Raw genomic sequence first — 21,070 nt, forward strand, 5'->3', positions numbered from 1 at the left:
ACTTTCTGGATGTTACAAATGCCCTGACTCCAGTCTTATCTCCAAAAGTCATTTTCCACACTGCCACCAGACTGGTATTTTTCAATGAAAATTCCTATCGTTTTTTTTCTGTTTATATCATCTAATAGTTGCCCACTGCCAACAAGGTAAAGTCTAAAGTCTTTAGCATGACATATAAGGCCTTTCTAAATCTGAAGGCTGTAAAATGTACTGTTAACAGCATAAACCCTAAATAACCTAAATAAGACTGTATGTATGCAGACTACAGCTCCACTGACTCTTACTTACATGACCAAAAGCATATTAAACTCAGTTTCCTCACTTGCAGTGAGATAATGCATTTAGAAAAGCACTTGGCACAGAGTATGCACTCAATTAACAGCTATTACCTTTTTATGCTACTTCCTAGCTCCTACAACATCCCACATACACAGAGTACTGAAGTCTCACTACTCCATTCTCTCTTTCAGATGAGAACTCTCATCTCTCACGCCTCCACATCACTGCATATATGTTTTGATCACCTTTTACCTACAATGATTAAATTGTACACAGCAGCAGAATATCTTAAACCTTGCATATTATCAGAAGAAAAGGTCACATAGAAAGAAAATCTCAAAGATCAAATTATGCTTTTAAAACATCTTGATGTATTTAGTACAGCAATCATTAGCATATACTTTTGATAAACCATTAGTACTACTACTGAGAACTGCAGTATAAAGGCTAAAATTAAAGCCCAGTTTTATGTGCGCCATGATTAGGGGAAAAACGGAAGGACCCTGAATAGCCTGACCCCAAGTTCCCATGCTCAGTCTGCTCCTGCAGATAAGGTTTCTAGCCAGAAGACCCTCTACCACAGGGAACAGACACAGTTCCTGCTTATCCCTGAGTAGTGGGCTTCAGTTCCCTGCCAGCCTGCGGAATTATTCAAACTAGTCAATCACACCCTCCTGCTGGAACCAGGGATCACTCTAGCCTCTTGATACTGCAAAGTTTGCCTCCATGGCCTCTGCTTATTCACTCTGTTCCCTCAAGTATGTCCCCATCTCCTGGGATGTAGAGTATATGTATTAATAGACTGCTATCCATCTCATCTCTTCAACGTCAGGGGTTGTGTGTTCAGCCATCCCAATAGGCCTATAGCAGGAACCCCTCCCTCATCAACACAGTGAAGATGAGGCTGATAATCAGGATCTCACTTCTCTAGGAAGCCTGAATGTCAGATGTTAATTGGGGATTGAGAAGCAAGGAATTCAGTTATTTAAAATATATTTGACTAGCCCAAAAGTTTATTCAGGTTTTTCTGTAACATCATAAGGAAAAACCCAAATGAACTTTTTGGCCAAACCAGTATTTTAAACAAGCAAATAAGCTGACATATAGTTCCAACATTAGAAGGGCATGAGATTCTTCATATGGCTTCTCTATTTTTATTTGAGACATAAATTAACAAGCATCTTTATCTAGCTTTCCATCCTCCATGGATCTGAAGGAAGGGTAAGTTTGACAGTTATACTTACAACATTAAAAACAGGCTAACAATGGCTGCAGAAAACAAAGTTCTTCTATAGGAATAATAAAAATACAAATCAAATCTCATGAAGAAAGAGCTCTAAAATTCCTAGGACATGAATTTTTATTTAAGAATAACTACAAGCTTACATCAATAAACTTCTCAGTTTAGCTCAGTTGCTCAGTTGTGTCCAACTCTTGCGACCCCATGGACTGCAGGACGCCAGGCCTCCCTGTCCATCACCAACTCCCAGACTTTGCTCAAACTCATGTCCATTGAGTCGCTAATGCCATCCAACCATCAATCTCTGTTGTCTCCTTCTCCTCCCGCCTTCATTCTTTCCCAGCATCAGGGTCTTTTCCAATGAGTCAGTTCTCTGCATCAGGTGGCCAAAGTACTGGAGTTTCAGCTTCTGCATCAGTCCTTCCAATGAACATTCAGGACTGATTTCCTTTAGGATGGACTGGTTGGATCTCTTTGCAGTCCAAGGGACTCTCAAGAGTCTTCTCCAACACCACAGTTCAAAAGCATCAATTCTTTGGCCCTCAGCTTTCTTTACAGTCCAACTCTCACATTCATACATGATTACTGGAAAAAGCATCTTTGACTAGATGGACCTTTGTTGGCAGAATAATGGCTCTGCTTTTTAATATGCTATCTAGGTTGGTCATAGCTTTTCTCCCAAGGAGCAGGCGTCTTTCAATTTCATGGCTGCATGGCTTCTCAGATAAAAATAAAGATCAGAATTTCCCATTATTGGATGACGTAGATTAAACATTTCAAAATCTCCAGAATTACTGTAACCCTACTGGGTGACTGAGTAACTAGGGAAAGTCTTGTGTATGTGGCCAGTGGAGTGCAAGATGAATTACAGGCTCTTTCACAATTTTAGGCAACCTCGTTCAGTCTTCTCTCCTCCTTGACCTACAGAAAACTATTTGCTAGTTCAGAAATAAGAAGATAAAATTAGTTTATTAAATAATGAGAAACAGGGCTTCCCTAGTGGCTCGGTGGTAAAGAATCCTCCTGCCAATGGAGGTGACATGGGTTCTATCCCTGGTCTGGGAAGATCACACGTGCCATGGGGCAACTAAGCCTGTGCTCCACAACTACTGAAGCCAGGGCACCTGAGAGTCCATTCTCCACAGCAAGAGGAGCCACCACAATGAGGACCCTGCACACTGCAACTGGAGAGTAGCTGCCACTTGCCACAACTAGTGAAGAGCCCATGCAGCAGTGCAGACCCAGCACAGTCCAAGATAAACAAATAAACAGTGAGAAGCTGTCTTCCACAGAGCAAATTAGAAGGCCTGAAAGTAAAATGAACTTCCTCAAAAATGAACACTGTACCATCTGCTCAAACTTCTTCAGACCATAATCCTCACAAATATCTGAAGAAAATGGACGGAGTTTGGTTGTAAAGCATTAAAGCATTCAGACAAGGGAAAAGTAAGGATATTCATCTTTCAAAATCATATCAAATTAAGTTGATTCCACTATTCTTAGAATTTACCAAAGCCTTTTCCTAGAAAGGAGGGAATGCTATCTTTTCCACTGAGTAAAAATACTATTCATTCTGATAAATCTTATTGGAAATTCTCTCCTACTCTCCACCACCCATCACTTTCTCTTTGTGAACGTCAGTAGATAGTCACCTAGGACCAGAGGGGTCTCACAGTGAAAGAAGTGCTATGTTTATGCTGGGGAGCTGCCTGCACAAATCGTTCCTCATGTGCTACAGGCAAGAGAGAGAAGCTGAAGCCCCTCAAATTGTGCAGTGTATTCCACAGCTTGAGCCTACAGACAGAAATCAGTTTCTCTGAGCATTTTTCAATTTGACTAAGAGACTATGTTATGAGCAAAACAAATAATACTGATAAGTTATGTGGCACCTGCACATGATGTTGGACCAGTATGTGCAGAAGTCAAACTGCCACAGTGATGGAAAGAGATCAGTCACAACACCCAGAAAGAGGACTACTTCTGGTTAAACCCAGGGAGCAAGGATGGCTTACTTTTCTAAAGGAATTCCTAATTCCTTGGTACTTTCAATGCTGCAACAGATACAAATGGAAGATAAGCACATTTGGTATAGGAAGCTGTGATCAAAACCCTTGGCAACAGTAGGGCATAGATTAATGATCTAGACAAATATCAACAGAACACTGAATTGGTGTCTTGGGTGAGCTCTAAAAACACACTGAGTATAGTACAATGAGTACAGTACCACACTGAGTGTCACCTGGACTACAGTTTTAGGACTATACTCTTAAAACCTACCATCTTATCTACACTGCTGAATAAACCTGAAAAAATTCTCAGGGGAGGAGAAGAAAGGGTAAATGGGCTGATAAACTCCATATGTAGCTTTCTGCTTTGCAGTCCTTGACTCTGTCAGTCTATTAGTGTATAGAAAGCACCCTACTCAAGTGAAGCCAAGTTTCGTGGTGAAATGCCATGGATAGAAGAGAAGGCAATGGCACCCCACTCCAGTACTCTTGCCTGGAAAACCCCATGGACTGAGGAACCTGGTGGGCTGCAGTCCATGGGGTTTCGAAGACTCAGACACGACTGACACGACTGAGAACTTTACTTTCACTTTTCACTTTCATGCATTAAATGGCAACCCACTCCAGTGTTCTTGCCTGGAGAATCCCAAGGACAGTGGAACCTGGTGGGCTGCCGTCTATGGGGTTGCACAGAGTCGGACATAACTGAAGCGACTCAGCAGCAGCAGCAGCCATGGACAGAAGTGATTCGATTCCCTAGGCCTACACTGCCTCTTGAAGATACATCTGTTACTGGAAGAGGTGAGCATCTGGCAGTGCTACTGCAACTCTGTGATTACCAGCTAGAACAGGAAAGTACAATAGAGTGGGGAATTTACCATGGGTTGTCAATCAACCATTGGTACAATTTATAAAAGCTGTTGGCAAAATTAATGGTAACTTGTGTCTATGAAAGTTGGCTTAAAGCTCAACAGTCAGAAAACGAAGATCATGGCATCTGGTCCCATCACTTCATGGGAAATAGATGGGGAAACAGGGGAAACAGTGTCAGACTTTATTTTTGGGGGCTCCAAAATCACTGCAGATGGTGACTGCAGCCATGAAGTTAAAGACACTTACTCCTTGGAAGGAAAGTTATGACCAACCTAGATAGCATGTTGAAAAGCAGAGACATTACTTTGCCAACAAAGGTCCGTCTAGTCAAGGCTATGGTTTTTCCAGTAGTCATGTATGGATGTGAGAGTTGGACTGTGAAGAAAGCTGAGCGCCGAAGAATTGATGCTTTTGAAGTGTGGTGTTGGAGAAGACTCTTGAGAGTCCCTTGGACTGCAAGGAGATCCAACTAGTCCATTCTGAAGGAGATCAGCCCTGGGATTTCTTTGGAAGGAATGATGCTGAAGCTAAAACTCCAGTACTTTGGCCACCTCATGTGAAGAGTTGACTCATTGGAAAAGATTCTGATGCTGGGAGGGATCGGAGGCAGGAGGAGAAGGGGACGAAAGAAGTTGAGATGGCTGGATGGCATCACTGACTCAATGGACATGAATCTGAGTGAACTCCGGAAGCTGGTGATGGACAGGGAGGCCTGGCGTGCTGTGATTCATGGGGTTGCAAAGAGTCGGACACGACTGAGCGACTGAACTGACTGTGTCTGAGTTCTCCAGATTTTTCTGATGCTTCTGCTGGGCACTGTGAATTGGCATAATTTTTACAAACACTAAGGCAAAATCCAGGAGACTTTTGACTGCCTGAGGAAAACATTAATTATTAAGAAATGGAGTCTTCTTCTATTTAAATCTGTCTCCAAAGCAGATATAAATATATTAAGCTGAAAAAAATTTTTTTAAGATTTAAGCAATTGAGAAAAAGGAGATAAAAAGTATAGAAAGCAGACATGCATGTGCATGAAAGCATACGCACACCACAAAAAATAGCTATCTAGAACCATTAAATTTAGAGGCAAACAGTGCTGCACTCTACACGAGCTCCAAAGTAAACTGCATAGGAAATACTTATATGAAAAATTACCTTAAATTCAACTTAACTAGGCATCCTGTATTTTGTCTGAGAACCCTACCTGCAACCCCTCTAAATTCTGTATGTCGGACATTTCCCCACATACTCATTTCCTCCTTGATCAAGGCAAGAGACACTAGAGTAGAGATTTCCCAAATCTAGATGCCTAGTAGAGCTGATGGCACAGTTTTTGAAAAAATACAGATTTCAATGTTTCATTCCCAGGTAGCACAGTGGTAAAAAATCCGCCTGCCAATGCAGGAGATGGTAAGAGATGAGGGTTGAATCCCTGGGTTGGGAAGATCTCCTGGAGAAGGAAATGGCAACAAGCTCCAGTATTCTTGCCTGGAAAATTCCACGGACAGAGGAGCCTGGTGGGCCAAAGTCCATGGGATGGCAAAGAGTTGGACATGACTGAGTGAGAGAGCTCTAACATTCCATTCCAGACCTACTGAATCAATTTCCAGAGGACTGAGACCTACAAATTTTATTTCTGAAAATCTCCCCAAGTGACTGCGACTGGCTGCCAGATCTTGTACCTACTGACCTGTAAGAGACTGTATATGCAAAATTTGAGGCATTCAGTCTTCGAAGAAAAGAATCAAAGGTTTTACCTGATTCTCAAGGAATGTGATTCCCCCAAAGGGTCACTGCCTTAGATACCAGCAGTAAAATTTTAAAAAGCTATTATGAATTTTTCTACTTCAACTACAAGAATTACTTGACATTATATCCCATAACTCTCTAAAAACTTCCTATGTCTTTTTGAGAGTTAAAAGTAAAATAAAAGTAAAAAAATGTAGCTTTGAAGAAACTCTATTGTTATTTATTTAAATAGTTAATGATCAAGTGATCATCAATTGCACGTCTGTGTTATAGACTCATTTACTGAGTATATGTAAGAGGTAATTTGTTTTGATAAATTTTCGAGTCCTTTTCGTTTATAATTAATCATTTTGAATGGTAATTAAAAAGAGGGCCCATATCACTTAATCTACAACTAGGTCATCCACTGAATTCAACATCTAGTTCTTTTAATATGTTTTTACCACTTATTTAAAATATTAAGAAACCTGTGAATCCAAAGTAGGTATCATGAACTGAGAAAGTTATACAAACTATTATTTATTTTAAACCTTCAATTTCTTTCTCTCTTCTGAATCATTCCTCTCAGCCCACAAACACTCCTAAATCTTTTCTATCTTAAAAAAAAAAAAAAGTATCCCTAAAATGAAATAGAAAAAATGAAGTACTATCCATTCCTTCTTCTTTCTTTTGGGTTTCTCTACTGAATTTTTTTCAAAAATGACATATAATTAAATGGAGAAGGAGATTAAAGATGTACAAACTTCCAGTTGTAAAGTAAGTGAGTTACAGGGATAGAATATGCAGCATAGGAAAGATTGAGAATAATATTGTAATAAGTGTCTGTGGTGACAAGACTTATCATGGTGACAAAAATACTGTATCACTACATGGTATACCCCAAATTAATAAAATATTATAAATTATGTCAATTTTTAGAGCTTAAAAATTAATCAAAAGACAAACACAGGAGGAAAAGAGTAATTTATACTTACTGTCTCCACTTCTCATCCTTTAGTCAACATTTGCTGAGTACCTAATACAGTGAAATTCAATCCTGGTGACATCTTCAAATCATCTGGGAAGCTCTTTTTGAAAAAATACAGATGCTCAGGTCTCACCTATGAGTGAAGTCTGTGCATGCATCTTCGTTTATAAATTCTCCAGATGATTCTAATGTGCAGCCAGAGTTGACATCACTGATCTACTATATGCCATACACTTTACTGCCACTACCAAGATGCATAAGATACAAAGCCTGCACCTGAAGAACACAGCAAGTAAGAATATCAGGACACTTATTAAAATTGGTAAATGTTACAACAAAGGTATGTACAAAGTGCTAAGGGAACAGATATAGGCCAGGGTATGCAAAGAGGAGGGATGTCTTTGAGTCAGATTATTGAAGTACAATGTAGACAATAACGCTATTAAACTGCTTTCTTAAAGGTCACTAATGATCCCACGCCTACCACTTAAAACAGTCCACCTCATCTGCACCAGCTTTACCATATGCAAGATAGGGATAATAACAAGGTTGCTCTGACAATTAATTGAGTAATTAATACAGTAGATACTGGGACATAATAGATATTGTTTGTGTCTCATCCCTTTCTCTTAAAGCCAAAGGCTCTTCTCAATCCTGTATTCCTTTTTAATCCCTTTGCAATACTGCACTGCTCCTAGAAATTCCCCTCAGGTTCTGTGAGATGAGCACCTACCCTGTGCTACTTCAAAGGTCACTCCTCACCTTCTAGTTTCTCTCCTCTTTATGACTTAACATGAAAGTATCCAAAAGTACCTGCTTTCTGTCCTCTCCTCTGCTATGTCTGAACTTGTTCTCCTAAAAGGATTACTCTCACCTCTCTTGAACCCACAGTGAGGATCTCCAAATCTACATAAAATCTCTGGGCTTGATCTCCTGTCCAAACTCCACTTCTGTATTTCCGTATCTGCTAAGTGTTTACAGAGACATTCTGCTAGCACCTCAAACTCAGCAGAACCCACACAAAATTCACTATTATTCCCCCAATCTGTGCATCTTCTCTCCTGTTTTCTTTAGCTGTTAGTGGTGGTTCCACTTCTCAGTCAACCAGATTTTAATGTTCACAGTTATCATTGATTTTTCCCTTTCTCTACACTCACCATGACTTGTTGATCCCAACCCTGAAATGTTAGCAATTATTTTCTTTTCTTCCCTCTGTGACTTGTGAAAACAACTTTAAATCACATCCTAACACTTAAGTCAGTTTCCCAACTGGTCTCAATAGCTAGTTCCAATCTTTCTAGACCCATGGTTCTCAACCAGGGGCCATTTCATACTAAAGGAAACATTTGTGACCACATGGGCCAAGGATGCCCAAACATCCTGAAATGCACAGGACAGTCCCATAACAAAGAGTTACCTGGCCCAAAAGTGAATAGTGCTGAGACTGAGAAAATCTGTGCTGTTTAACAGCACAGTTTGTCTTTTCATCTCTTACTTAATGTACTTAAGTCACACTTCCTGCTCATTCCTACTTTTCCGTTTTTCTTCCTATGTTGTGCTCTTTAGCATGAGCTTGTACGCTAACTGATGCCTACCATCCTCCAAGGCAGAGATAACTTTTCCATCTTCTGAATTTCCAAGAACGTACTGCTTTCTGACTCTGTGCAATATGTATGTTATATATATCCAATTCACCTCTGAATCTATCTATAGTGTTACATTGTGTCTACCAAACAGGTAACCACATCACCAGCCTTCAGTGAATATAAGACTTAATCTATGGTTTCATTTATTCACAAATACTGCATTTCTCCTCTTCTTCCCTGCTCCCTCTGAAATTAGGTTTACAGATATAACTTGCTTCAGAAAATGGAAATCTAAGCAGAAGTGCAGTGAGTCTCTTAGGAGAAGGCAGGATAGGAGTAGGGGAAGAGACCTTTAAAAGCCAGTATGGTATTCACTGCATTTCTTTCCCACTATGGGGACAGTGGTAAAAAAAAAAAGTCTAAGACTTTTTTTTTGAGGAGAAGGGTAAATTTCACATGCTCTGTTTTGTTGATTTAAGGTGTACAGCCTGTTACTTGGATATATTTATATACTGTAACTTGATTTCCACTGAAGCAATATTCATTCACATAATTTTAGTACAATACTGTCTATATTCATTATATTGAGGATCAAGTCACTATGGTTTATTTACTACTCATAAGTTTGTACCCTTATCTTACGCCCCCACTCTACATTCTCTGATAACCACCTTTTACTGTTTTAACAGGTTTGACTCTTTTTAGATTCCACATATAAGTGATAATGTACAGTACTTGTCTTTATCTACACTTATTTCACTTAGCACAAGGTGCTCAAGGTCCATCCCTGTTGTCACAGAGGGTAGGCTATCCTCCTTTCTCATGGCTGAATAATATTCCATTGTGTGTAAGAATCATATCAGAAAACCCACATTTAGACTGAAATTCTCCAAGAGCCTGAAACTATATGACTTCACTGATCACGGCTCTTCTGCCGCTGACCCACACTAGATATACAAAGAATGAGTGAGGCCAAGCAAAGCCTCCACCACCAACGCCTTCATGTTTAGATTTCAGTGTGTTTCTTATAGCATTATATCCTTGCTTCATTGATTCAGAATCAATGTAAGATGCATAATTTCATGGATCACTAAAAAAGGAAAAATGCTACCAGTCTCACAAGCCATGCATTGTACAATGCAGCCTAATTTCAGAGATTTTAAAATATGGAAAATGATGAGCTGTGAAACCAATGAAATATGGTATTACTATATTTGATAAGTGAATGAACAGGGAGGTAGTTACATTCACTCTCAGTAGGAACCTTGTACAACACCTGTGAACTAAAACGAGCAAGAAAAGTTCTCATCCATAGGTTCACAGTAGAACATGTGTCTTGAAAGTAGATGAAAATTGTAGTTCTATCCTTCAAAATAAAATTTATGAAACTCTTTTTTTGACAACTATAAGTGGTTCTATGAAACCCCTATTTTCTTTGATATATATGACTCTTGCAATAAATTACTGCTTCAGGCAATTAAGCTTTTAGGTCAGAACATGGAACCACAAGTCAAGTTTTCCCATCATACTTTTCAACCTTAAAATCTACTCGGTAGTCTCCGAGTGTTTTTATGTACTGTGTTCTGACACTAAAACTCGATGCGCAGGACTTCCCCGGTGGTCCAGTTGTTAAAACCCCATGCTTCCACTGCAAGGGGCTTGGATTTAATCCTTGGTTGAGGATCTAAGATCCTGTATGCCACACAGTGCAGCCAAAAAGCAAATAAGTAACATTAAAATTTTTTCAAAAATCCTTATAAAATGCAATGCTCTATGTATATGACTACTCATATGACTACCCTCTATGTATATGACTCTCCTACCTCTACATTTATGTAGGAATGATTCCTCAATGTACAGAAAAGTACTACAAATTTGCTTTAGTGTGCAAAGTCTACGAAACTCCACGAACGTTATAGCAACTATCAAGTTTCTGCTTACTGTAGGAATTTTTACACTTTATTGGTGCAAAAACAGGATTCATTCACCTACAGAATGGAATTAAGAATGTATAATTTCTACATTAATAGCTTATTGGTTGATTTACTGTTTTAGTTAATAACAACAATATTGACTTTACATGAATTATGACGAAATATGGGGCTTCCCCAGTGGATCAGCAGTAAAGAATTCACTTGCAACACAGGAGATGCAGGTTGGACCCCTGGGTGGGGACATTCCCTGGAGAAGGCATGGCAACCCTCTCCAGTACTCTTGCCTGGAGAATCCCATGGACAGAGCAGCCTGGCAGGCTACAGTCCATGGGGTCGCAAAGCGTCAGAGACGACTGAGAGACTGAGCCCAGCATGATGAGATACACTGGCAGCTTACCTTGTTTTTACATACAAACAAAACTTCTGAAGCCAAATTATGGTTGATTAGGATTGTGTATGAGGGAGAAGTATATAAACTGCATATTCATATTTAGCATGTGTAAGTGATTTGAACTGTAGCCAATATCACCACCTGCACCTCAAAGAGCACCAGGAATTTCATTTAACTATCTGAATCTTTAAAATCTGTAACATTATTTAGAAGTGAAAAATGTGGGCACACTAGATTTTCCCTCTAAAACCTGACTTTATATGCTGCTACTTTTCATAATAATGTTTTTTTCTTTAATTCTGTGAATTTATGACTCCTTTCTTCATTCATTCATTGAACCCCTGTACTCATCACATATATTGTACAGATGCTAGAGATGGCATTATTTCTGCACTAAGGAATTCCAATAGAATACAAGGGGAAAAAACCAAGTAAACAAATAATATGCAAAACTCTATTTAATACTAATGACGTGTTACAGGGTTCAGAAGAAAGAGAAAACAGCTTTCAGGAGAAAGAAAACTAGTCAAGTGAGCTGAGCTAAATCTTGAAGGATGAGTAATATTTTCATTTTTTCAAAAAAGGGGAGAAATTGGGGAGCAGTACCAGTTCTCAAAGCAGGTAAGTCAGGAGCAGAGGAAAAGAACTGAAATGTATTGTGTTTACATGCCAGGCAACAGTCACACTTACAGGAAGTTAATGGAGAATGAACCTTCTATTACATATTCCCACATTTTATTTTTTTTATTTTTTAATTAGGTAGTTTTTTATTCTTTCAGCTGGGAAGGAATATTTGCGTCTGCTGAAAAATAACACAGAAATTGTTGTTCTGAACACTTCACTGCACTGCACCGTATGCACTAAGATACTCCCACATTTTAGAGAAAACAGAGGCCACTGAGCCATGAACTCAAGGTGCTGCATGTGGGTTAGCATGCAGGTCTCTCTGAAGTCACAGCATGACTGAATAACAGTATATACTGGAAATGTCAGAACTATTTAGGTATTTAGGTTAGAATGGAATACAAGGGCACGAACACCATTTTCAAGAGTTGGGCCTCCTCGTAAAAGCAATGGAGGAATCCAGCAACTAAAAGCTGGGGAGTAGAAAAATGGCAGGAAGATAGAGGGATCTGTCTAGAGAGTTTATAATAAAAGTCCAGCAGTGGCAAATAAAAGAGACATGAGACATTCTTCTCTTTTTCTTCCCTTAGATTTATTTCTTCAACTGGGTAGTCACAGAACAATCAATTTGCATTTTGTTCATACAATAAAAATTTGTTACTAAACAACAGTAGTTCATAAATTGTTAATGGTCTGGTCAACTGAGGTTATAAATAAAATATTTTTATAAGTGAATTAATTTTTTCAAGCAAAAAATAATTAGAATAAAACATATTTTGATGGAAAGGACAAGGTTTGGAAACTGAGTGTTAGGTTCAGAGAGCACAAGGAGGAAAAAAGTTAAAATAAACCTGAAATTAAAAACCTGGGACTTGAATAATGAGAACAGTCATAAAGAGAAAAATGAGCAGGAAGAGATGGGTATCTGCCCTGCTTTGGGTAAGGGGAGACAGAGGGGAGATTATAAATTTATTTTTAGCATCTCCTTAACTGTGAGCATCTCTACTGTGAGTAGGACCAGCAGATAAAAATGTGTGACCAGTGCTAAGGAGAGAAGCAGGGCTGAGCTATGTGTCTGAGACACATCTACAAAGTTACAAAAGTTGAAGTTATGAGAGTGGATCACTCTACTCACTGCGGTGGGTGAGTTTAGGGGCCGTAGATCCTTTCGAGTCAATAACTAAGGTGTTTTCCAAAGCCTGGAGTGACTTTCAGGATTTCTCATTTAGAGAGCAATCTGGAAGCAGTTCTTTTCATTTGAGCCTTATACCAACCACAATTTCACATAATTTCAATCACAAAGAATGCTTTTCTGTACAATGTAGCTGACTAAGGAATGGAAACATGGAGCTGTTCTGGGGAGGGCTTCTGTAACTATGTAAAAAGGTCTACAGGACATACCACAGCAAATAACTTTAAAGAACTTCACTGTGCTTCTTCAAGTAATTTTCTTCCCTATTAACCTAGTGGCCAAAGGAGAAAAAGTTATTAATTTCACAGCATCCTCAAGAAACAACTGTACATGATTGAAAAAGCAAAGATATTATTCTAGATTAATTTCTAAAATGCGTCCTACCACAAGGTATATATGAAACTATACCAGCAGCATGAAACTTTTAAATGTGTCAAAGAAAAATAAACTTTGTTCTAAAATGATCAAAACACAAATTAAAACCCAACACTATTTAACATTTAGTTATTTACAACTTCTATTAAAACCAAACAGAACTACTGTTTCTCCTTTTTCAAATTAAGCTGTCAAACTAAAACTTATAAGTCCAAATTCCATCCTCAATTGTTAAGGAAGCCTAGTGTTACAAGAGTATCAACTTTTGATTCAGACAAACTAAGGTTTAAATAGCGCATTTGTACTGCCTACTTAAGTGTCCTTCTGTGAATAACTTAAAGCTTTTCAAAACTTATTTTAATTATTTTGTGAAATAGTAGTAATAAAACCTAGACTTCACTTTCACTTTTCACTTTCATGCATTGGAGAAGGAAATGGCAACCCACTCCAGTGTTCTTGCCTGGTCCCAGGGACGGTGGAGCCTGGTGGGCTGCCGTCTATGGGGTCGCACAGAGTCAGACACAACTGAAGCGACTTAGCAGCAGCAGCAGCAGTAATAAAACCTATTTCAAACTTACAACAAATTAAAAGTATTTTCTTGAGTTAGGCATATACAAAGCATAGTACTGCATGCCTTAACAGTTTCCCTCCTTATATCTGCAATCAGTAATGGAAATTCCAAGAGCACTGAAGTATTAAAAACTTATTCTTGAAAATTACAAACAAGGTGGCAAAAAAGTAAAATGATTCAGATATTAGTTTAAAAAAATCACCTTAAATCTATTTCCGATTCTATGTGATGGGTCCTTCTCCAACAGATTAAAAAGAACATTTAAACAAATAAAGTAACAAGACTGTTAGAATTTCACTTAACCAGTTACTTGAATTTAATCCCACAATTAATATTTTTCTTAAATCACGAAAAAAAGTAATTAGAAATTTACAGGTAAAATATTTTCAGAATAGTCTTACAAAACTCTAAGTAAAAACAACCCATGAAATTCCTTCAAATGAGTTTTCATTCATTTATTCTTAAAACATGGTGTTGGGCACGCATAAAGAATAAGACCCCCCATCTCATTCCCGCAACTTAAGAGTTTAGCGCCGGATGAGAAGAAATCGTGACATCTCATTTTGAAAAAAACTTCGCTATTTTAGGCGTTTACAACACATGGCAGGTCTATATTAACTACCACACTGAGTACTCCTCTCCTCAGCTAGATTTCTAGTCAACTGAGCTACTAATCACCACTTACCAACAGCAGAACGAGAAACATGACAATCCCTTTGCAAAAAACTTTTTACCACTACTTATTATTAAATGTGTATGCACACCTGCTTTACATTTTCAGTTACCAATTTATGGTTATTTACCAATATCATACATGTGAATACTGCGCAGCAACTTTTATATACATAAGGATCTGCCTAACAGGCCTGTGAATTATGGAGAACCTTGTTGCTCTCCCCACTTTGTAGTTTATCACTTTCACCACAGAGCCCAGAGGTTATCGAAAAAAACAACTTTTTTTCCGAAACTAATGATGAGGCTGACTGCTGCACGTTTACAACGGGAAGACAGAACATGACATTTCGGTACAAGAACACAAGATATAAAAACACTTGGAGCAGAACGTTCCAACCGAAAATATCCTTAGGCTTACAACAAGATTCTTAAACACCAGTATTTGTGTTTTCCATATATGACAGTACTGCTTTGAAGCTTAAGAAAATGAGCCTTACTAAATTAAGAGTGGACACTTCAAAAACTGTAACTAATTCAAAGTTATGTCAGTTACTTCTGAGTTTGGGAAAGATGAAGGATCTTCCCAGGAAATACTCAAAATTAGTAGGGTGCTCCTGTCCCTCGAAACACAGACTGGGGAGTGGGACCTCACAGGGGCCAAGTGAAACCGCGAGAGAACCAGTTCAATGATCAGATTTCCTCAAATGCCTGAGAACTTAAGTAGTTCATCTGTTTCCAATGCTGTCACAGCATCTAAGATACAGTAAAAGGAGTTGCACAATCTCCCGTTTTCCGAAGAAGTCTAGCAGTACAATGGGGCGCCACCAAATCGGCCCCCAGGAGGGCTGCTGCCAACAGGGGTAGCAAACAACTGGGGGAGGGGGGTGTCTTTTTGTGAGCAACTTCATTGCCTCCAGGGGAACATGGGAACTGCAGAGCCTACAGCTAAAGACGAAAAAGAAAAGAAAAGAAAAAAAAAAAAAGACTTCCACGGGTAAAGGGAAAAAAAAAGAACCAGAGAACCTAGAAAAGGAAGCATTTTGCTAGTAGGAGGAGGGACTAGAAGAGAGAAGTGAAGGTCTGCTTCCTAAGCGATTTTTCCCCCTTAGTCCTCACCCCGGCCAGGCCTTCGGGCTGCGTACTGTCCTTGGGCCGCTTCCAGGCCGGGACCCAGACCCTTCTGCAGTTCCCGACCCGGACACAGGGCCCCGCGGCCAAGGCGCCAGGAGAGGGTCCCCAGCGGCCTCCGCCCTCCGCGCCCCCCGCCCCCGCCCGTCGCGCCAAGCGCCGCCGCCCAGCTCGCGCTTCCTATTTTCCGAGCACACACCCTACAAGGAGCGGAGCGAGCAGGCCCGGCGGAGACCTGCCCCCGCGCGGCCTCGGGTGACTGACAGGGGCAGGCACTCGGGCGCCGCGAGGAGAAGGGAAGGAAGGGCAGCCGAGGGCACCGGCCAATGCCCTTCTCCGGCGACCAGACTCCGGGCCGATACAGCGGGGCTCTACTGGCTCCCCGAACGACTAGCTCCGCCGCCTCCGGGGCTCTTACCTTCTCTTCATCAGACAACTGCTCCTCCAGATCCGCCATTTTTCTTCTGGCGACAAACCGCGGTAGCGGCGGCGGCGGTAGCGGGCACCTGACTTCCCCCTTTCCGTGCGGTCCTCCTCGCTGCGCGCCCCCGCCAAGGGAGGGGCTCACAGCCCAGGCCGCCCGCGCACGCGCCCTGGGAGCCCCGCCTCCCTCCACCCGGCCCACGGGCCCGAAGGACGGCTGTGCGCGTGCGCGGGTGTCTCCGCGGCCCCGGAATGGGGGGGCGTTGCCTACCGCCGTCTGCTACGGGCTTGTCAGCATCCTGAGTTTAGAATTCTTTCCCCGCTGTTGGACCATATGGACCCAGTCTGCGACGAGTACATTTTGAGCCCTTGATTATGTTCCCATCAAGTCCTGAACTCTGCCAGCTAAAATGTGAACAAGTGCACAAATAGCTTTTAAACACTTTTTTTTTTTAGTGACGAGAAAAATATTCGACGTTAGTTAAAATATGCACTTACAACCCAGTATATAATTGGAAGATGTTCAGATATATTCATTAAAGAAATAACTGTTGGTCCTTTATTGTGTGTGTGTGTGTGAGCGCACGCGCGCTCATTGGGGCGTGGGTCGGGGGGTGGATGGCGGGTACTGTGGTCTCTGGAGATGTACAATGTTTAGCAAAACCCAAAGAAACCTGAGTTCTGAAGAAATTTGTTGCTTCTTCGTTAAACAAACGTAATACACAGTTATGTTAAAATAGATCCTACCCTTCTGAATAGGGAATGCCTGATTAAATATGGGAAAGCCCAGTAAAAAATTGAATTTCAGATAAATGATGAATATAATTTATAGTATTACATATAATTTAAGAATTCTCCCATGAAACATTTGAGCAACATCAAAAAATTACTTATGTTCTCAAATTTTATTGGATGTCTGTCAATTTAGTATCTACTTCTGAATCTTCAAGTTTGGAAAGTGATGAAGATATAGTCAAAGCTGTGTATTTAAACTGGCTAGGAATTTTATAAAGTGCAGTTGCTGATTCAGTAGGTCTGGCATAGGGCTGCAGGCTCTGTATTCCTAACAAGCTCCCAGGTAATGTCAATGCTACCCATCTGGAGACCACAGACTGAGTAGCAAGACTTTAGAGTTTAGATAGGGATTAATACTTTAATCATTATGTTGTACACCTAAAACTAGCACAATGTTACAAGCCAATTATATCTCAATAAAAAAGTATATTCAGTACAGACTGGGAGAAAATATTTGCAAATTATGCAACTGTCAAGGGCTTAATTTCCAAAATATACAAACAGAGCATACAACTCAATAACAAGAAACCAAACAATCCAATCAAAAAATGAAATGTATGTCATTTCTGCAATGTATGTCATTTCTGCAATGAAGACATACACATGGCCAATAGGCACATAAAAAGATGCTCAACATCACTAATTATTAGAGAAATGCAAATCAAAACTACAGTGAGGTATAACTCACACTGGTCAGAATGGCCATCACTTGAAAGTCTACAAATAACAAATGCTAGAGAGGATGTGGGGAACATGGAACTCCCTACACTGTTAAAGGGAATGGAAATTGGTGCAGCAATTATGGAAAACAGTATGGAGGTCCCTCAAAAAATTAAAAATAGAGTTGCCATATGACCCAGCAATACCACTTGTGGGCATATATCCAGAGAAACCTCTAATTCAAAAAGATGCATGTACTCCAATGTTCATAGCATAATTATTTACAATAGCCAAGATATGAAAGCAAACTATATGTCCATTGACATATAAATGGATAAACCAGATGTGGTACATGTATACAATGGAATATTATGCAAACATAAAAGAGAATGAAATAGTGCCATCTGCGGCAACATAGATGGACCTAGAGATTATCATCGGAGAAAGCAATGGCACCCCACTCTTGCATGGAAAATCCCATGGATGGAGGAGCCTGGTGGGCTGCAGTCCATCGGGTTTCGAAGAGTCGGACACGACTGAACGACTACACTTTCACTTTTCACTTTCACGCATTGGAGAAGGAAATGGCAACCCACTCCAGTGTTCTTGCCTGGAAAGTCCCAGGGATGGGGGAGCCTGGTGGGCTGCCGTCTATGAGGTCACACAGAGTCGGACACAACTGAAGCCACTTAGCAGCAGAGATTATCATACCAAGTAAAGGAAGTCAGAAAGAGAAAGACAAATACCATATAATTTCAATCATATGTGGAATCTGGAATGCAAAAGTAGGAAGTCAAGAGATACCTGGAGTAACAGGCAAGTTTGGCCTTGGAGTACAAAAGGAAGCAGGGCAAAGAACTTACTGGTCATAGCAAAATCCCACTTCCAACAACACAAGAGACAACTCAACACATGGACATCACCAGACGGTCAATACTGAAATCAGATGGATTATATTCTTTGTAGCTGAAGATGGAGAAGCTCTATACAGTCAGAAAAAACAAGACCTGGAGCTAACTGTGGCTCAGATCATGAGCCCCTTATTGCAAAATTCAGATTTACATTGAAGAAAGTACAGAAGACCAGTAGGCCATTCAGGTATGACCTAAATCAAATCCCTTATGATTGTACAGATCTGATAGAGTGTCTGAAGAACTCTGGATGGAGGTTCCTAACATTGTACAGGAGGTGGTGACCAAAACCATCCCCAAGGAAAAGAAATGGAACAAGGCAAAATAGTTGTCTGAGGAGGCCTTACAAATAGCTGAGACAAGAAGAGAAGAGAAAGAAAAAGGAGAAAGGAAAGATATATTCATCTGAATGCAGAATTCCCAGTAATAGCAAGGAAAGATAAGAAAGCTTTCCTAAGTGAACAATGCAAAGAAATAGAGGGAAAAAATAGAATGGGAAAGACTAGTGATCTCTTCAAGAAATTAGAGATGCCAAGGGAACATTTCATGCAAAGATGGGCACAATAAAGGACAGAATCACTATGGACCTAACAGAAGCAAAAGATGTTAACAAGAGATGGCAAAAGTACACAGAAGAACTGTTCAAAAAAGGTCTTAATAACCCAGATAACCCCAGTGGTGTGGTCACTCACCTAGAGCCAGATGTTCTGGAGTGTAAAGTCAACTGGGCCTTAGGAAGTATTACTATGAACAAAGGTAGTGGAGCTAATGGAATTCCAGCTGTGCTATTTCAAATCCTAAAAGATGATGCTATTAAAGTACTGCATCCAACATGCCAGCAAATTTGGGAAACTCAGCAGTGGCCACAGGACTGGAAAAGGTCAGTTTTCATTCCAATCCCAAAGAAAGGCAATGCCAAAGAATGATCAAACTATTGCACAGTTGAGCTCATTTATATGCTAGCAAGGTAATGCTCAAAATCCTTCAAGCTAGGCTTCAACAGTATGTGAACAGAGAAATTCCAGATGTACAAGCTGGATTTAGAAAAGGAGAAGAACAGAGATCAAATTGCCAACATCCATTTGATCATAGAAAAAGCAAAAGAATTCCAGAAAACCATTTACTTTTGCTTCGTTTACTACGCTAAAGCCTTTGACTGTATGGATCACAACAAACTGGAAAATTCTCAAAGAGATGGGAATACCAGACCACCTGATCTGCCTCCTGAGAAACCTGTATGCAGATCAAGTAGCAACAGTTAGAACTGGACATAGAACAACACACTGGTTCAAAACTGGGAAAGGAGTATGTCAAAGCTGTATATTGTCACGCTGCTTATTTAACTAATATGCAGAGTACATCATGAGAAATGCTGGGCTGGATGATTTATAAGCTGGAATCAAGATTTCTAGGAGAAATATCAATAATCTCAGATGTGCTGATGATACACCCTAATGGCAAAAAGTGAAGAGGAACTAAAGAGCCTCTTGATAAAAGTGAAAGAGGAAAGTGAAAAGCTGGCTTAAAACTCAACATTCAAAAAACTAAGATCATGGCATCTGGTCCCATCACTACATGGCAAATAGATGGGGGAAAAAATGGAAACAGTGACAGACTTTATCTTCTCGGGCTCCAAAATCACCGTGGATGGTGACTGCAGTCATGAAGTTAAAAGACGCCTGCTCCATGAAAGAAAAGCTATGACAAACCTAAGACAGCATATTAAAAAGCAGAGACATCACTTTGTCGACAAAGATCTGTAGAGTCAAAGCTATGGTTTTTCTGTTCGTCACGTATGGATGTAAGAGTTGGACCATAAAGAAGGCTGGAATTGATTCTTTTGAACTGTAGTGCTGGAGAAGACTCTTGAGAGTCCCTTGGATAGCAAGGAGATCCAACCAGTGAATCCTAAAGGAAATCATCCTTGAATATTCATTGGAAGGACTGACTGAAGTTGAAGCTCCACTACTTTGGCCACCTGATGTGAAGACTGGACTCATTGGGAAAGACTCTGGTGCTGAGGAAGACTGAGGGCAGAAGAGGGTGTTAGAGGATGTAATGGTTGGATGGCATCATTGACTTAAAGGATATGAGTTTCAGCAAACTCCGGTAGGTAGTAAAGGACTGGGAAGTGTGGTGTGCCACAGTCCATGGGGTCACAAAGAGTCAGACATGACTGAGTGACTGAACAACAACAGTATGTGGAATCTAAACTGTGACACAAATGAACTTATCAACAAAACAGAAACAAACTCACAGACATAGAGAACAAACTTATGGTTACCAGGGAAAAAGGGCGGAAAGGGTAAACTGGGCAATTGGGACTGACATATACACACTACTATATATAAAATTGGAGAAGGAAATGGCACCCCACTCCAGTATTCTTGCCTGGAGAATCCCATGGACAGAGGAGCCTGGCGGGCTACAGTCCACAGGGTCACAAAGAGTCAGACACGACTGAGCGACTTCACTTCACTTCATATATAAAATAGATAACTAATAATAGCTGCTGTATAGCACAGGGACCTCTACTCAGTACTCTGTAATGGCCTCTATGAGAAAAGAATCTAAAAAAAACACAACAGAGTGGATATATACATGATTGATTAACCTTGCTGTGGCTGCCGTCTATGGGTTCGCACAGAGTCGGACACGGCTGAAGCGACTTAGTAGTAGTAGTATTATATC

The 21,070-nt window shown here is 40.2% G+C and overlaps 1 protein-coding gene across 1 annotated transcript in view; it reads right to left on the minus strand.

The window, feature by feature from the left end:
• CAPZA2 (capping actin protein of muscle Z-line subunit alpha 2) overlaps positions 1-16,197 on the minus strand; it is a 57,458-nt gene extending 41,261 nt beyond the window's left edge. The window contains exon 1 of the mRNA XM_040260884.1: positions 16,009-16,197. Coding sequence (XP_040116818.1) covers positions 16,009-16,047 — 39 coding nt within the window. The 5' untranslated portion in view covers positions 16,048-16,197. The remainder of the gene's footprint in view (positions 1-16,008) is intronic.
• Between the last annotated feature and the right edge of the window lie 4,873 nt (positions 16,198-21,070).

Source organism: Oryx dammah, unplaced genomic scaffold (assembly GCF_014754425.2).
Source record: "Oryx dammah isolate SB20612 unplaced genomic scaffold, SCBI_Odam_1.1 HiC_scaffold_18, whole genome shotgun sequence".
Classification (NCBI taxonomy): domain Eukaryota; kingdom Metazoa; phylum Chordata; class Mammalia; order Artiodactyla; family Bovidae; genus Oryx; species Oryx dammah.